This window comes from Artibeus jamaicensis, unplaced genomic scaffold (genome assembly GCF_021234435.1).
Source record: "Artibeus jamaicensis isolate MK-2021 breed Jamaican fruit bat unplaced genomic scaffold, CSHL_Jam_final contig_525, whole genome shotgun sequence".
In the NCBI taxonomy this organism is placed as follows: domain Eukaryota; kingdom Metazoa; phylum Chordata; class Mammalia; order Chiroptera; family Phyllostomidae; genus Artibeus; species Artibeus jamaicensis.
In genome coordinates, this window is record NW_026521874.1 from 3,971,190 (window position 1) to 3,988,627 (window position 17,438).

The 17,438-nt window shown below is 45.8% G+C and overlaps 1 protein-coding gene across 4 annotated transcripts in view; it reads left to right on the forward strand.

Annotated features, from left to right (window-relative positions):
* ANAPC5 (anaphase promoting complex subunit 5) overlaps positions 1 to 17,226 on the forward strand; it is a 34,693-nt gene extending 17,467 nt beyond the window's left edge. The window contains exons 9-17 of one of the 4 annotated variants that reach the window (XM_053669625.1): positions 274 to 363; positions 1,706 to 1,887; positions 2,507 to 2,642; positions 5,387 to 5,461; positions 9,400 to 9,521; positions 9,928 to 10,035; positions 10,111 to 10,258; positions 12,908 to 13,070; positions 13,806 to 14,146. In XM_053669625.1, coding sequence (XP_053525600.1) covers positions 274 to 363; positions 1,706 to 1,887; positions 2,507 to 2,642; positions 5,387 to 5,461; positions 9,400 to 9,521; positions 9,928 to 10,035; positions 10,111 to 10,258; positions 12,908 to 13,070; positions 13,806 to 14,131 — 1,350 coding nt within the window. In that variant the 3' untranslated portion in view covers positions 14,132 to 14,146. Of the gene's footprint in view, positions 1 to 273; positions 364 to 1,705; positions 1,888 to 2,506; positions 2,643 to 5,386; positions 5,462 to 9,399; positions 9,522 to 9,927; positions 10,036 to 10,110; positions 10,259 to 12,907; positions 13,071 to 13,710; positions 14,147 to 17,044 lie in introns of those variants that run through there. The other 3 variants (XM_037144572.2, XM_053669627.1, XM_053669626.1) reach the window with 3 other exon arrangements.
* The last annotated feature ends 212 nt before the right edge of the window (positions 17,227 to 17,438 follow it).

A 17,438-nucleotide genomic window follows, 5' to 3' on the forward strand; every position in this document is an offset into this window, starting at 1 on the left:
ACTAGCAACCTTTTGGTCACTGGCACTTAATCCACTGAGCCACACCAGCCAGGGCTCATTGGTTGATTTTTTGCATGTGCCCTGACCAGGGATCGAACCTGCAACCTCGGTGTATTGGGATGATGCTCTAACCAACTGAGCCACCTGGTCAGGGCCTGCTAGAGGATTTTTTTTTGCCCCTTGTTAATTCTTCCAATCATGCTGATATTTCAGTAGAACATTAACCATTGTCATTGTTAGAATATATTGTATTTTGACAATTTCTCTTACTAGAGCTGGCTTTATGTGCTGGGGCAGAAGAGATCCGATAGCTACGTTCTGCTAGAGCATTCTGTGAAGAAAGCCGTGCATTTTGGGTTACCGGTAAGGCTTGTGTTTCTGTGAGTGTTTAAATAGATGGTATGGTTTTATTCTTGGTAGTCTCATATGGCCTTAATTATTAATTAAACCGCCAAATTCTGTTTGATAGGTTTCTCCCTGTTCCCTTATCCTCATAACATTTGTGAAAGTTCCATTTATCAATTTGATGAGAATGTTTTTAGTTTATTGATGAACCTTAAATTCCCTGTATTTACTTAGAAATGTTTCAGGAAAGGCTTATTTTTAAACCAGAGACTGCTAAATGCTACATCCCTTGGGCCTTCTCATGTGTGGCCCTTGAGCTGGGAGTGGGTTTTACATTTTTAAGTAGTTGGCGGAAAAAAACAAAGAAGAATGGAACAGACACAAAATGTGGTCTGTAAAACCTAAATTGCTTACTCTCTGGCCCTTTAGAGAACAAGTTTGCTGCTCCTTGCTTTAACAGTAAGTAGGCCAGTGACAGGGAAGGACCTGAACTGTAGTCCAGAATGCCAGATCCTGAGGGACCGTCCCAGGGCATTGCCCCCACACAGCAGGTGGTGAGGGCTGTCGGACTCTAGAGCACCGATGCACAGAGAGCCTTGTCCTGTCCCAAAAGCCATCTGCCAAAAAACTGGACCACTAAGCATCTGTCTTGAAGTTTGTAACAGATTCCAGGAGAATTGGAAGTGATCACATGTGATAATTTAAAGTATATGTTTTTCAAATCTGTACATTGTCCATTTGACTGATTTCTGGGCAAGTTACATGTACAGAATTGATTATAATGACAAAAGGAAGTGTCTCCTTAAAATAAATGCTTGCTACACTTCTTAAATACAATTTTTTGTTACAGATTTAAGTTATTTTTCAGTTGAGCTTTTATCCTTGAAAATTAAAGTTATTGAAAAGAAATTATGTTCATAAGAGGCATTCTTTTTAAATCTACTGCATAATGTGCCCAGCACTGTTTGACATATTATCTCATTTTAATCCTCACAACCATTCTTTATGACAACGTTTGCAGCCCATTTAAAAGACAGGGAAGGTGAGGCTTGGCTAAGAAGCTAAGCGACTGTTATGTAGGGTAGGACACACAGTGAATGGCAGAGGCCATGTTCGAGTGCAGGTCCATTTAACGTCAAAGCCCTGGCTCTTCTCAGTGTCCCGCCAGCCTCCCTCTCCAGCCCCCGTTTTTCAGGAACCTGTCTTGTACGGGGCAGGCTCAGGCTGTGGGTACTTTCCCTTGAAACAGTGCTGTCACTGTGCATGTGCTGAAATGTGAAGCATGCCAGATTTCTGAAGAGCGAAACAGACTCAGTCATGTGGTCTCTATCCTGGGGTGTGGGTATATCTGTCCCCGCAGTACCTCGCCTCCCTGGGAATACAGTCCCTAGTCCAGCAGAGGGCTTTTGCTGGGAAGACGGCACACAAACTGATGGATGCCCTAAAGGACTCAGACCTCCTGCACTGGAAGCACAGTCTGTCGGAGCTCATTGACATCAGCATTGCACAGAAAACGGCCATCTGGAGGCTCTACGGCCGCAGGTGGGTCTTCAGGCAGACAGTCGAGGCTGTGGGGGCGCAGATCCTCTTAGAGGCCAGCAGAGTGGTTCTGTTAAAGGCCAAACAGACGAGTCATTCCCCCTTTGATGGAAGTTGTCCATTTAGGGAATTCAAGACAGTGCTTTGTCGTTTTAGAACATTTTGTGCTTTACACAGACTTTGCAAAGTCTTTTCCATATTTACTCCTTCTAGCTGTGCTGTGGGTGATCTCCACTCTAGGGTGCATAGACCAGAGCACACATACCTGTCTGGTCTGCCCTTGGTGCCATGGTGGCATCGAGTGTGAATTTACCTGTGGCGATGAATGAGTACACCATGGACATGGAGAACTAGAGGCGGTGGAGGGTCTGGAGCTCCTCATTGGGCCGTAACCACTGCATGGCTCCCCTGGGTTTGCACATCCAAGGTGCTTTCCCACTCTCCCACTCTCCCACTCCTGAGGGCGGAGAGCTGGCATTGGGAGGCAGCTGCTCCCGCCAAGCCAGAGCCTGCAGTGGGGCCTAACTTCCCTTCCGGTAGCGCTCAAGAGAAGTGTGGGGTGTGGCGGAGGGCAGCCTGGGTCCCTTGACTGATGGAACTCCCTGTTCGTCCCCTCACCCAGCACCATGGCGCTGCAGCAAGCCCAGATGCTGCTGAGCATGAACAGCCTGGAGTCGGTGAACGCGGGCGTGCAGCAGAACAACACGGAGTCATTTGCCGTGGCGCTCTGCCACCTTGCAGAGCTGCATGCGGAGCAGGTAGGCCGGGGGCCAGGCTGGCAGGCTCCCTGAGCAAGGGAGGCTCTGCCATTTCTTTCCTCTAGTGCTTAGAGCACCGGGCTCGTCTGAGACGGGTCTGGTTGGATGCGGGTGGCGGAAAGGCTGTGATCCTTCCCGTGGAGATGGACTGAGTGTGGGGTCTGTGAGGTTTGTTGAACTTGGGATCCCCTTCGGCGTCAGTGAAGGGGGTGAAAGGCCAGCTGTTTTCATGTGAAAAGTGAAATAAAAGGAGTCTTTGAAATTTCAGGTAGTAGGGCTGTGGTGTCTGTAGGAGAAGGAGCATGGTACCCGGACTCCTAAAGTGGTCCTCACCGGTGTCGGTGGTGTGCGCATGTCCTGCGCTCAGTTTTTCACATGCATTATCGTACTGAACCTGAATCATAGCCTCAGGAGGTCACTTTATTACTACCCTATTTCACAGAATAAGAAACTGATCCAGGGAGCTAAGTCCAAAGCCCACGGCAAGGACATGTCAGTCAGGTCTCCGACCCAAGTCCAATCGACTCCAAGAAGGACCCTGGGAATTAGACCTAACACGGACTTACAGCCCAAGTAATTTTACGTGGTTCTCTTTGTCAGGGATCAATTAAAGGCTCTCTCATGCTGCGCTAGATTCTCTCTCCCCTTTCGAGGGAAAGAGGTCAAGAAAACCTCGTGTATAACCCTCTAGCTTGACTATACTCAGCCTTGCTATGAGTATGTTTCCTTGATCATATTGTTTTTCTCGGTCTTTGTGGTATCCATTGTTGTCGGAGGCATCCTAACACTGTTCCCTAATCTGCAGCCTAAAGATCTTTGGGTGGTTCCCAGCCCTTTCAGAAGTCCTCCCTATATTTTAGCATTTTGCTGTCCTTTATGGAGCTTCCTACGCTGGTGGATGGGCCCTGGCCGCAGGTTCCTCTCCTTCACCACACCAGTCCCGCCGGTGCCTGGGAAGCAGTGTGCGAGCTTTCACAGTAGCAGCCGGATGCGCTTGCTGTTTGCTTTCCTCCAGGAATGTGGCATGTTCCTCACTTTCTTGTTTGTTTCTTTTCCCCTCTTAATGGCACCGGTGCCTTTCCCACCCTTTTCCACTCTTGGTGCCGTGCTTAACGGAGGAGTCAGTGGACCTTCGGTTAGGTGTTTGTTGTGAGCCTCATGTTGTGACCTCGTGTTTGTTGTGACCTCTTCCCCACCAACAACTTCATTGGCATATAATCACACGCCATATCATTCACCCATTTGATGTGTTCCCATGACCTTTTGAAGTTGGATTTCCCACCCCGCCCTAACCTTAAACTGTGGAATAACTTCTCTTCAGTTCTGTTTGCGTTATGTAGGGCAAGAGTGATTTTTGTTCTGCTGGAGTGGAAAACTACTCTACAGAAATCTTATCTTGGTGCAGTTCTTTAGCCTTGAGACTTTCTCTAAGGCCCATTGGAGTCCTGTGATTTTTCCTGGTGGTTAGACCTTGAAAAGCAACCGTGCTCTTTGGATCTGCATTAATGCTTCTGTTGGAATCCCCTTCGTCTCGGGCACATGCAGAAAACCTGCTGACCCCGTCATGGCCTGGCTCCAACGGCCGGGGAGAATTAGGAACACTTTTCGCTGGCCTAGAAGATAATCAGCGATCTCTCCAGTTCAGCGGTTTTTAACGATTTATTTACTTATTTATTTTTAGGGGGTGGAAGGGAGGGAGAATGAGAGAGAGGAACACCCATGGGAGAGAGATGCCATGTTATGCCCTGTATAATGCGCACCCACATTTTTGTGTGCGTTGTACACGGGATTATTGCACCCATTTTTATGCCCGGGTGTGTGATCATCACACACGATGTGGTACATCGATCAGTTGCCTCTCAAATGCCCCCAGCTGCAGCCCAGGCATGTGCCCTGACTGGGAATTGAACCAGTGACCTTTAGGTTTGCAGGTCAGCGCTCAATCCTCTGAGCCACACCAGCCAGGGCTCACTGTAGCAATTTTTAAAATGGAAAAAAATTGGAAACCAAAATACTCTAAACTAGGAGATGACCGTATTTTGGTATACTATAATTTACTTACCTAATAAATATTATGATGATATAGATTTGTACTTACTGACACTGGAAAGATTCATTCATTGAAAATATATTTACTGAGTGCCTACCATTTGATAAAGTGTTATAAGCAATTTATAAAAATACTGTGAATACGGCCCTGGCTGGTGTGGCTCAGTGGATTGAGCATGGGCCTGTGAAACAAAGGGTCGCCGGTTCGATTCCCAGTCAGGACACATGCCTGGGTTGTAGGCCAGGTCCTCAGTAGGGGAAACATGAGAGGCAACCACACATTGATGTTTCTCTCCCACTCTTTCTCCTTCCCTTCCCCTCTCTCTAAAAATAAATAAATAAAATATTTTTTTAAATACTGCAAATACCTATTTTGGAGTATTTCTATGTTTTATGTTCAGAAAAGAAGTCTAGAAAGATATGTGGCAAAACATTGTGGTTTCTTTGGTAAGATAAAAAGTATTGTATCTTTTATATTTTGTAAGTTGTTTTCTAGACTGAACATGTATTCCATGTGTAACACATGAAATACAGTAGAACCTAAAAAAGAAGGCCCTTCGATGTTTGACAGCCTCCGCCCCATGTTTCCCAGGTCACTGCACCAGGAAAGGTGCATCCTGTCCGCATCCTGCATGTGGCGCAGCAGGTGCGGCCTCAGCACAGGTGTGCTCATCACACTGTGTCTTTCTGTTTAGGGCTGTTTCGCTGCCGCTTCGGAAGTGCTGAAGCACCTGAAGGAAAGATTCCCACCCAACAGTCAGCACGCCCAGGTAATCTGCCCTTTGCGTGGTGTCGGATTTATTTCTGCAGAGACTATTTGTGCTGTTCTGTCATCCAAGTGGATGTTTTTGAGTATCCCCTCTGTCCCTTACGTCTTGGTTCCTTCCTGTGACATCCACGCACAGCGGTCAGCCTAGGTACTCTGGGGACTCTGAGCTCTCTTCAAGGAGGCCAAGAAATAAACTCTGAGAAGAGATGTAAAGCAGGGTGCTTTGTTCTTCTTGTCTTCGTGGTTTTAAATTAGTATTCCTTATTTCTCTAACTATATGGGAATAAGAAAAGAAAACATCAATGTCCATCAGTAAGTTAAGTATTAGGTCTCAGTTTTGCTATTTTTTCTCTTACTTGGCAACTGTAATCTTTTCCTCCCAGAACTGAAGAACCTTTGGGGAAACTGTTGTACCCAGAGGGAATGACTTTATAATGCAGTCCTAGGCCTTCTGTTTCTTACTGCACTGATTTTTATCCCTGAAGGGGCTGAACAAACCATTACAAGGTGCCTCTTTCTCTTCCCTCTCTTACCGAGTTTAACCTTCAGTGGGTTACGGACTTTGAGGCCATGCAAGATGGGGGCCTGGGACTCCCCACCATTGGTCCCTGGGGTGGCCAGTCACATGGTTGTTACATGTGGCGTGAGGACTCATCTGCACGTGTGCTCTCTGAGATCTGAATTCAGAGCACCCAGAGGTGGTAATTGAAGACGGAAGGTAGCACCCAAGGATGAAGGATGGTTCTGTGGTAGTGCTGATGTGGGAAAATAGTTTGGGTCACAGTTCTAGCTGTAACCAAGAAGGTATGCAGGGAAAAAAAAGATACAATTTAATTTGTAGTTTGCAGAAAAAGCACATCTGGGCGACAAGATGCTCAACCTGACTAGTGCTCAGGCAACTAACTACGAATGAAAGCAACAATGAGATATTTCATACCCACCAGATGGGCCAAAAGTATTGCCACCAGTTTTCCGTGAGAGTGTGGAGCAGTAAGCAGTGTCATAGGCTGCTTACTGGTGGGGGTGTAAATGGGCACGGCGTATTTGCAGAACAGATGCGGACCGTGTGAAGAGAAGTGCATGTGCACTGCAGCCCAGGATTTCCACCGCTCGCTGTGCACCCCAGGTAAACTCTTGCACAAGGAGAGATGTATGAAAATGTTTATTGCAGCATTTTTTAAAAGATTTTCTTTATTTATCTTCAGAGGGGAAGGGAAGGAGAGAGGGAGAGAAATATCAATGTGTGGTTGCCTCTTGTGCTTCCCCTCCTGGGAACTGGCCTGCAACCCAGGCATGTGCCCTGACTGGGAACCGAACCGTGGTTGTTTGGTCCGCAGGCCCGCGCTCAATCCACTGAGCTACACCAGCCGGGGCATTATTGCAGCATTTTTTAAGAGTGAAAAGTCGATACCACCTGAATACCCATCGACACAAGAATAGATAGGCTGTCGCATATTCATATAATTGAAAACTGTTTATCAGTGAAATGGAATGAACAGTAATTTCTCATATTATCATGTGTAAGGCCCCCAAAATAATGTTGAGCTTAAAAGCAAGTGGTCAGACTTCCGGCCAAGATGGAGGCGTAGGTGGAAATACTGTGCCTCCTCGCACAACCAAATTTAAATACAACAAAGTTTTAGTAACAAAAACACAGCCAAAACACAGAAAATTGAATTGTACGGAAGTCCGACAATAACGAACCATTCAGCCAGACGGGTAAGAGGGGCGGAGTCAGCGGTGGAATGGGGTCAGGTAGGAAAGATCCACCGGACTGACCCAGGAGTGCAAGCGGCGGGTGGCGGATACCAGGCCAGGGGTGGCAACTTGCGGACCCAGTAAGGGTGTAGGGCGGCTAGCTGACCGTGGCTACCCATTTGAGCACAGATAAACCAAGCGAAGGAGAGAGCAGTGAGACAGACCACTCAGGCTAGGGCCCAAGCGACGGGAATTAGAGCTTGAAAGCACCAATTGGAAAGACTTTTGGGGTCGAGGCACCGGGAGAGTTTGTTGGAGAGACTCACAGGGTCCTGGAGGGTATACAAGCCCACACACCCGGGAACCAGAAAGGCCCAATTTGCTTGTGGGAAGTGGCAGAGGGGACAGAAGTCTGAGAGAGAGAGGAACAAATGCCATTGCCCCTCTCTGACCCCGCCCCCACATACAGCATCACAACCCAGCAACCTGGGTGGCCCCACCCTAGTGAACACTTAAGGCTCGCCCCTCATATGTAACAGGTGTGAACAGACCAAAACATTATGGCTCAAGAACAGCTCAAAGCCCCAGAAACAATAATTCTAAGCGACCAAAAGATAGTCAAACTTTCAGATGCACAGTTCAAAACACTGGTGATCAGGATGCTCACAGAACTGGTTGATTTTAGTCACAAATTAGAGGAACAAATGAAGGCTAAACTAATTGAAATGAAGGGAAATGCACAGGAAACCAATAGAGATGGACAGGAAACTGGGACTCAAATCAAGGGAGTAGACCAGAAAGAATTAAAAAATGACCAAACAAAAGAATGAAGAAACAAGAATTCAAAAAAAATGAGGAGAGGCTTAGGAACCTCCAGGACATCTTTAAATGTTCCAACATCCAAATTATAGGGGTACCAGAAGGGGAAGAGGAACAGCCACAAGCGGAACACTTATTTGAACAAATAATGAAGGAGAACTTCCCCAATCTGGCAAAGGAAATAGACTTCCAGGAAGTCCAGGAAGCTCAGAGAGTTCCAAAGAAGTTGCACCCAAGAAGGAACACACCAAGGCACATCATAATTACATTAGCCAAGATTAAAATGAAGGAGAGAATCCTAGAAGCAGCAAGAGCTAAGGGGACAGTCACCTACAAAGGAGTTCCCATCAGACTGTCAGCTGATTTCTCAAAAGAGACCTTACAGGCAAGAAGGGGCTGGAAAGAGGTATTCCAAGTCATGAAATCCAAAGACCTACAACCAAGATTGCTCTATCCAGCAAAACTTTCATTTAAAGAATGGAAGGACAGATAAAGTGCTTCCCAGATAAGGTCAAGTTCAAGGAGTTCATGATCACCAAGCCCTTATTATATGAAATGTTAAAGGGACTTATCTAAGAAAAATAAGATAAAAAATATGAACAGTGAAAGGACAGCAAACTCAGTTATCAACAACCACACTTAAAACAAAAGCAAACTAAGAGGACAGCTAGATCAGGAGCAGAACCATAGATAGGGAGATCACATGGAGGGTTAGCAACGGGAGTGGGAGGAGGAGAAGGGGGGAGAAGGTACAGAGAATAAACAGCATAGGTGGTAGGTAGAAAATAGGGGGGAGGGCAAGAATAGCATGGGAAATATAGAATCTAAGGAACTTGTGACACATGGACATAAACGAAAGGGGGAAGAATGGTGGGGGAGGAGTACGTAGGGTGGTGGGGAATGAAGGGGGGAAATAGGACAACTGTAACGGCATAATCAATAAAATATATTAAAAACAAACAAAAGCAAGTGGTCAAAGGGTGCAATTTAGTATGATACTGTTTATTTACACAAAGTTTAAAGATGTACAAGGTCTACGGTACATGGTTTATGGGCAACTATGTGTGATGCGGAAGTCGAAGAACACGCACGGGAGTGACGACCGCCAAGTCCGGTGCTCACTCCGGGAAAGGGGGGCTGGGATTGGTGAGGCACTTCAGTAGTCCATGACAGTGCCCGAAGCAAATAAAGCAAAATGTTGTGATCTCACAAAGTTGATGATTGGCACGCATGTTTTGGTGATTTTATTAGGGCTTTTTCACATGCTTGAAATATTTAAAAAGCTATTTTAAATAGCAAAAAAAAAAAAAAAAGTGTGAATTGTGAGGATATTTGCTAGGCAAGCCAAAATGCTTGTATTTCTCTGTTGAATAATGAGATTAACACTTGCCATTTTGCCCCAATTGCATTTTTTCTTATTAGCTATGGATGCTATGTGATCAAAAAATACAGTTTGACAGAGCCATGCACGACGGCAAGTACCACCTGGCTGACTCGCTCGTTACCGGAATCACAGCCCTGCACAGCATGGAGGGCGTGTACAGGTGAGAAGTGGGGAAACCCAGACCCGGGCTGAGTTCTCCAAGGGCTTTGTTCTTATTTTTGTGTGTGTGTGAATTAATGTATTGGCTTTAGCTTAGGAATAAAGTATTTTCTGTTTATTACAGATAAGCAAAATGGAGAAAATAAGTAAATATCACCCAAGATAGTCACCAGCACTCTGATATCTAGAGTTTCCGATTTTGTTCGAGTGTGTGTACATATATGTGTTCACACACACATATTTGCTTTCCTCTTTTAACAAAATATTGTATCAGGCACAGCTCTTCCCTCTGGGGGTCCAGTTGCAGTCTATTTGAGAAAACAGGGACTCTAACCCTGCAAGTGACTTTACTTAGACACCTTGCAAAATACCCACATAACCACAGATGTTTATTTTGTTTGTGTCAGAAAAGCCGTTGTACTACAGGCTCAGAACCAAATGTCAGAAGCACACAAGCTATTACAGAAATTGTTGATTCATTGTCAGAAAACCAGGAACACGGAGATGGTGATCAGGTAAGAGGCCTCCCGGGCGTCTCCGCGTTGGTTCTGGTGGGCGGGGTGCTCACCCATGTCTCCCTCCGCGGGCAGTGTCCTGCTGTGCGTGGCAGAGCTGTACTGGCGGTCGTCCTCCCCGGCCGTGGCGCTGCCCGTGCTGCTGCAGGCCCTGGCGCTGTCCAAGGAGTACCGGCTGCAGTACCTGGCCTCCGAGACGGTGCTCAACTTGGCGTTTGCCCAGGTAAGCTGATCTCTCTCTCTCTCTTTCTTTTTTTTTAAGCACATATTTGTACCCAAGAACTGGCAAGACAGGCACTACTTTTTGGTTTTGAAAAGGATAGTAATGAACTTTCACTTCTTACTGTTGAAGCCTGGGTGTGTAGTCTCCATGGCGAGCCCTCCTGGGAGGTAGGGAGTTGTGAACGTGCTGAAAGGCTGACTCCTCCCAGGGTCACCGGCCTCCTCAGGCCGCGCGCCTGGTCAGGGGGACTCACCTCTTCACTGAGGACACTTGCTGCACATTGATGATTAGCTGGCCCAGACCTGTGTTCGATTTAACTAGGGGATGCATAGAGTGAAGAAATGAAGAACTCATATGTCCATTGAAAGGTTTTGGAAATGAAAACTTTTTTGTTTATTTTCTATCTCTCTCTGTGGAATGGAAAGGCTATATGAGAAGGGACTCTTGTTTCTTCCCCACTGTACCCCATGGTACCTAGTAGGACCTACATGGAGAAGGCTTTTGATATTTATTGGATGCATATTTTGACTCACTGGAGGAATCTGCTAACTAAAGCAGAGGTTCCCCAAACTAACTGTGCAGCAGAAACATTGGAGAAATTTAAAAAATATTTACAAAGCTGGTCTTGCCTGGCACCTACTGAGTCAGAGCTCTTGGGATGGAGTCCAGGAGTCTGTCTTCTTTGGGGGCTTCCTGGTGATTTTCTGTGCCTTAATTAAGGTAAAATTCACATAACACAAAATTTACCAAATGTTAACCATTTTAAAGTATATGATTAAGTGGATTTTAGATTATCTATATTATATCTATATATAGAGATGTGTACTAATATCTATATACAGCGTATTTTAGAATATCTACAGTGTTTTGTAATAATTGCCCTAATTCCAGAATATTTTCATTGCACCAAAAAGAAACCCCATTCCCAATAAATAGTCACTCCCATTCCCTCCCCTCCCTGGAAGCCCCTGGCAACCACTGGTTTAGTTTCTGTCTCTATGATTTGCCTATTCCATATGTTTCCTTTTTATAAGATTTTATTTATTTATTTTTAGAGAGAGGGGAAATGGTAGGAGAAAGAGGGAGAGAAACATCAATATGTGGTTGCCTCTCACATGCCCCCTACTGGGGACCTGGCCTGCAGGCCAGGTTCATATCTCAGCCCAGGCGTGTGCCCTGACTGGTGACCCTTTGGTTTGCAGGCCAGCCCTTAGTCCACTGAGCTACACCCAGGGGCACCGGCCTCATCAGGAGGGCAGTCTATTGTCTTGTGTGTTCACCACCCATAGTTCTTTTTCTAGTTTCTTCAAGGTAGGGGTTGAACTTATTGATTTGAGATCTTCCTTGTTTTTTAATTTCTTTCTTAATGTATGCCTTTACAGCTTTAAATTTTTTTCACTGCGTCCTATAGGTTTTGGTATATATTGTATATTTGTTCATTTCAAATTGTTTTCTAATTTCTCTTTTGATTTCTTTGGCCCATTGGTTATTTAAGGGTATGTTGTTTACTTTCCATATATTTGTGAATTTTCTGGATTCCCTTCTGTTACTGATTTCTAATTTCATTCCCTGTGTTCAGAGAAGATCCTTTGTGGTGCCAGTCTTTTTAAATGTATTATTATTGTGCGGCCTCATGCATGGTCTATCCTGGAAGATGTTCCACGTGCCCTTGAGAAGGGGTGGGGCGCACTGTAGTGACCACTACGACTAGTTGGTTTAGAGTATTGTTCAGTCTTTCGTTTCCTTGCTGGCCTTCTGTCTAGTTAGTCTAGCCATTATGGATAATAGAGCACTGAACTGTAATTGTTGAGCGCTCTGTTTCTGTTCCGTTGTATCAGTTTTGCTTCATATATTTTGGGGTTCTGTTTGGGGTGTGTGGGTTCTGCTTATACTGGTATCTCTTTGATGCATCAACCCTTTTAATCAGTATGTAATGTCCTTCTTTGTCTATTGTAATAGTTTTTGACTTTGTCTATTTTGTCTGATGTTAGTACAGTCACTCCGGCTCTATTTTGGGTTACTGTTTGAGTGGAATATCTCTTCTGTCCTTTACTTTCAGCCTATTTCTGTCTTTTAGTCTAAAGTGAGTCTCCTGTAGATAGCCTGTAGTTAAATCATTCTTTCTGATCTACTCTGCTAGTCTCTGTCTTTTACATGCAGCATAATTGTGGGTAGGAAGGGACTTAACTCTGTTTTGCTATTTTTTCTATATGTCGTGCAACTTTTTTGTTCCTCAGTTCTGCTATCGCTGCTTTTTTTGTGTTAAGTCGATGTTTTCTAGTGTACCACTTTAACCCCTGTTGTTTCTTCTGACTGTGCTTCTGAGATGTTTCCTCAGTGGCTCCTCTTTCTCCAGTGACTCTCAGGCAGGCGATCCAACCCTTCGGAGTCACCAGTCTCGAGGGTCTTGGTGCCGAATCTTTTTGCAAAGACGAAACCTGTCACAGTGTGAACAACTACACCCTCCGGTGTGTGTTGGGGTCTGAGATCAGCTCTCACGCAGTGTATCTTCTAAGAGTGTAGTGCATGTTAAATGTGGTGCCCCTCAGGGAGAGGGTAAGCTAGACCCCACCTTCAGGACAGGAGCGCCAGAGAGGGCGCCCCCCTGTGGTGGGCAGTGTGCACAGCGTCGCAGTGTTTCTTTTTCAGCTCATCCTTGGAATCCCAGAACAGGCCTTAAGTCTCCTCCACATGGCCATTGAGCCCATCCTGGCCGACGGAGCTGTCCTGGACAAAGGCCGGGCCATGTTCTTGGTAGCCAAGTGCCAGGTGGCTTCAGCGGCTTCCTATGAGCCACCAAAGAAAGCGGAAGGTAGGGAACCGTAAAAAGATTGTTAGGCAATACTGTTGCAGAGAGCTTCTACAATGTAGGACCCAGAAGAAGAAAAATTGAGGGCAGTATTTAAGTCCTGAGTGCTCACAGTTTTATGTTAACGTTTCACGTGGGATTTAAAGTGCTTTCGTGTGCACGTTTGTCATGAAAGCTGAAGGCGAGTGAATGTTTATTCACCCCAGAGAATTAGGCACCAGGCTGGAAGCCGACACTAAAAACCTTCTGTCGTACTCTGCTGTGTTTTCCTCCTGACAGAGTTGGATGTAAAAGTGTCTGTACCGCACAGGGAATGCAGTCAGTAATGCTGCGGTCGTTCCATGCGGTGCCAGGCGGGTACTAGAAATATCAGGGGGACAACACTCTGTGAAGTACACGACTGTCTGGTTACTGTGCTGTGCAGCTGAAACCAATACAGAGTAATGCCGGAAGTAAATCCTAGTGGAAAGATTAAAAGATAAATTTTAAAATCTGTTCAAGAGCTAATAAACACAAAATGTAAGTTAAAGTTATAAGAAAGTGTCTGGTACATGTTAAATCCATAAAAGTAGATGTTAAGTGCTGGAAATGATGTGTGAAGTGTTGTGTTAGACATGTGTGATATTTCCCCCCTTCCCATCAGCTCTGGAGGCTGCCATTGAGAACCTCAATGAAGCCAAGACCTATTTTGCAAAGGTCGACTGCAAAGAGCGAATCAGAGATGTCGTGTACTTCCAGGCCAGACTCTACCACGCCCTGGGGAAGACCCAGGAGAGGAACCGTTGTGCCATGCTCTTCCGGCAGCTGCATCAGGAGCTGCCCTCGCATGGGGTGCCCTTGATAAACCACCTCTAGCGAGAATGTCCCTGCCGGGCTGCCGGGCCGCACACGAGATTTTGGACTTGTTCACATTCCCTCCCTCTGCACAAATGCTGTTTTTGATGTCTATTTTGTCAATAAACTGCATTCGGACTCGTTTGTCTGATTTTGCTGCTAAAATACACATATTTGTTTTGTTCTCCCTTTTCCTTTTGATAGCCAAGACACTGACTTTTTGTTCATAAGCAGCTGTTAGGGCGTTAAAGATTATGTTCTTTCTGAACAAAATTGCCAACATCTTATTAGAAGCTGTGCACACTCCCATCATTGTGTAAATCCGTTTTCACATGTGCTCAGGCAAGACCCCTTTTGGGCGTCGGTGGGTCTCGCCAGGGGGTCTGCACAGGTGTTTCTGAGGCTTGAACTTCCTTCCAAAGCTGCCCTTCCTTCCCCAGTAGGGCTGCGTTGAGCTCGTAGGGCCCTTGAGTCCTCGTGTCCTCGTGAGTGTACGTTGGCCCCTGACTGGAGTTAAAAAGGAAACAATTTGTGGACAGTTTTTGGACCAATGGCAAGCATATTTCATTCACTTTCTGGGTGTTGGCTTGCTTGTATCTTCTGCATGGGTAATATTCTCTCCTATAACTCTGTAAATAAGGGATGATGATAACCTAAGTGTAGGAATTCATCCTGAATAAGGAGATTATACGTTAAGAAAGGTTCTGAAGCTCGGACGGGTGCACATGCCACCCCTCAAACACACAGTGTGACCCTGCAGTTCAGTAGCGGCTGGTGATTGAAGAGCCCAGTGTTTCAACAGCAACAGCACAACAACTGAATTTTGCAGCTTCTCTCATTGGCTCGCTCTCTGTTGAATTTAAACCTGATGGGAAATAATTATCTCCAAAGCTCTTTGAAGCGATGTAAAACAACTCCCACTCATCGGTATGTGTTTGCTGGCCAGGGACAGCTGCTCTGGAAACAGGAAATGTCAACGCAGAGGTAGAGACACCAGTGTATGTTGGTGTTTAAAAATCTTTCCTTAAATTTATTTAAGAGGTTATGTATGTAGAGGGTAAAAATTAAATATTCTTTAAAAACTATTTTATTGATTTACTTTTAGAGGGAGGGGGAGGGAAAAAGGGAGAGAAACACTGATTGGCTGCCCTCAGCATGCCCTCAGCCAGGTACTCAGCCCGCCACCCAGGCATCTGCTCTGACCAGGAATTGAACTGGTGACCTTTCACTTCACAAGGTGACACCCAGCCCACTGAGCCACACCAGTCAGGGCAAAAATTAAGTATTCTTTTTTTTTTAAATTATTTTTTAACTACAGTATTCTGTGTTTTACTCCCATCCCAGCTCACCCCCCAAAAATTAAGTATTCTTAAGGGCTGTATAGTAAAAAGTAATTCTCCCTTCCAGGAAGTTACCATAATTATGTTTCTTTATTCTTCTAAATACATTCATCGAATATCACTTTTGGTCAATATGTTTTAACTAAGATTTTCCCAATCTAAGAAGGGACGTCAGTCATTTTGCCTCAGTGTAAGAAGGTTCAAGAGACAGGGCAAAGTTGCTTCACTGACCCCTCAGGTATCAACATTAAAAACCACAAGTCAGCCCTGGCTGGTGTGGCTCAGTGGACTGAGTGCTGGCCTCTGAACCAAAGGGTCACCAGTTCAATTCACAGTCAGGGCACGTGCCTGGGTTGCAGGCCAGGTCCCCAGTTGGGGGTGTACAAGAGGCAACCATGCATTGATGTTTCTCTCCCTCTCTTTCTCCTTTCCCCCTCTCTGAAAATAATAAACTCTTTAAAAAAACACAAGTTATAATTTGGGGGGCCCAGTGCAGAAGTAAAAATCCAGGCCTGTAGTAAGCAGGGCCCTAAACCAGAGGGGGGCCCTTCCACGCGGAGCCCCGTGCAAACGCGCAGTTTGCACACCTGGGAAGCCAGCCTGCCCGCCCGGCCCTCGGCTTGCGTGTTCACCCTGACCGCACCGGGTCCAATGCTAGTGTAAAGATGCCTGTCTTTACATGGCTCCCTGTCACCTGTGACTTAGAGCTGTTGTCTGAGCCATCGCCCCGGCCCGCCGTCTCCCCCAGGGAGGAATAGTGGGTTAAGTGGGCAGTTGGAAACATCAGTGATCCCCAAACTCAGACCTAATGGGGTTACAGCTAATTGGCTTCTTCCTGGTGGAGCATTTGGTGGGAGGAGGAAGAGTCAGACTGGTATAGCAGGGAGTTATAAAAACTGATGATTTGGTTAAATGGGGTGAGGGTTTGGGGAGGAGGGAATTGCAGCTACATAGCCAGTGGGCGTTCAGGTCTACGACAGATCTTAGGATGTATCCCCAAAGGGGAAGAGAAGGGGGCTTGGCATGGTGGCCTCCATGTTGAGTGTTTCCAGCCCTGGGGCCAGTGGGAACAAATAGCTTAACATTTACAGAGTGCCCTGTCGTAAGGTATGCATGTTAACATATTTAACCTTCACCACAATCCTACGAGGTAAGCAATTGTATTAATCCCATGAACCAGGTGTAGGGACCTCCCTCAAGCTCACACAGCTTGTAGGTATTAGAGCTGGGAATCCAACCCACTGGGTGCATAACCCTGCAAGGGCCTGCCCTGGAGCTTTGAAAAGTACTGCATTGATGTTGTGAATAATCTTTTTCAGTGTGTTGAACATATAATTGATAATATCAGTTGTCATTTATTTGGTGCCCAGTATAGGCCAGACACTGTGCTCGGCACCATCTGTCATGCTATGCCAAGTACCATTTTACAGGCGAGAGGCTGGGCCCCAGAGACCGGCCCGGCGCCGCTCCCTCCCCAGGAAGAATTGGCCAAGAATCAGGGAGGATTCAGGGCCTGTGTGATAGGTTCTCTGCCTCCGCTCTTTCAGCACCTCTGTGTTCACCTGAACATCTTGAACATTTCTACTGGTTCAGAGTGTCTTAAATTGTGTCCCGATGCTTTGGGTGGTTACGCTGATTTTTTTCCTTTCCACAGTACCTCTAAGACACATGAATAAACTCCATCTATGCTCCTGCCGAATTCCTGTTTTATACCGTTGTTTCTATTCGGGGCAAACAAACATGGTAACTCCACTGCCTGTTGAATGCAAGCTTCTCAGGGTCTTTTTTTTTTTTCCTTGCCAGCATTTTCCTACTGTCTTGTTGGCTAGTAAAGAATTCAGTGAATAATGGCGTGATTAATCTGAAGTCTGTACCTGGAAGTTCAAGGTGTGGGAGGTGGAACCTTCTAATGAACGACCTGAGCAGAACACAGAACAATTGAGGAAGGAGAAGATAAAGTTTTGGTGGGGGCTTAGGATGCTGTCCTGATGGGTAAGACCATTTTAAAGACTTACTTTTCTTAAAAATCTCATTTATTGATTTTTAGAGGGAGAGTGAGAAACATCAATTTGTCGTTCTACTTACCTATACACTTACTGGTTGATTCTTGTGTTTGCCCTGACCAAGAATCGAACCCGTGATCTTGGTGTATTGGCATGATGCTCTAATGAACTGAGTTATTTGGCCAGGGCTGTCC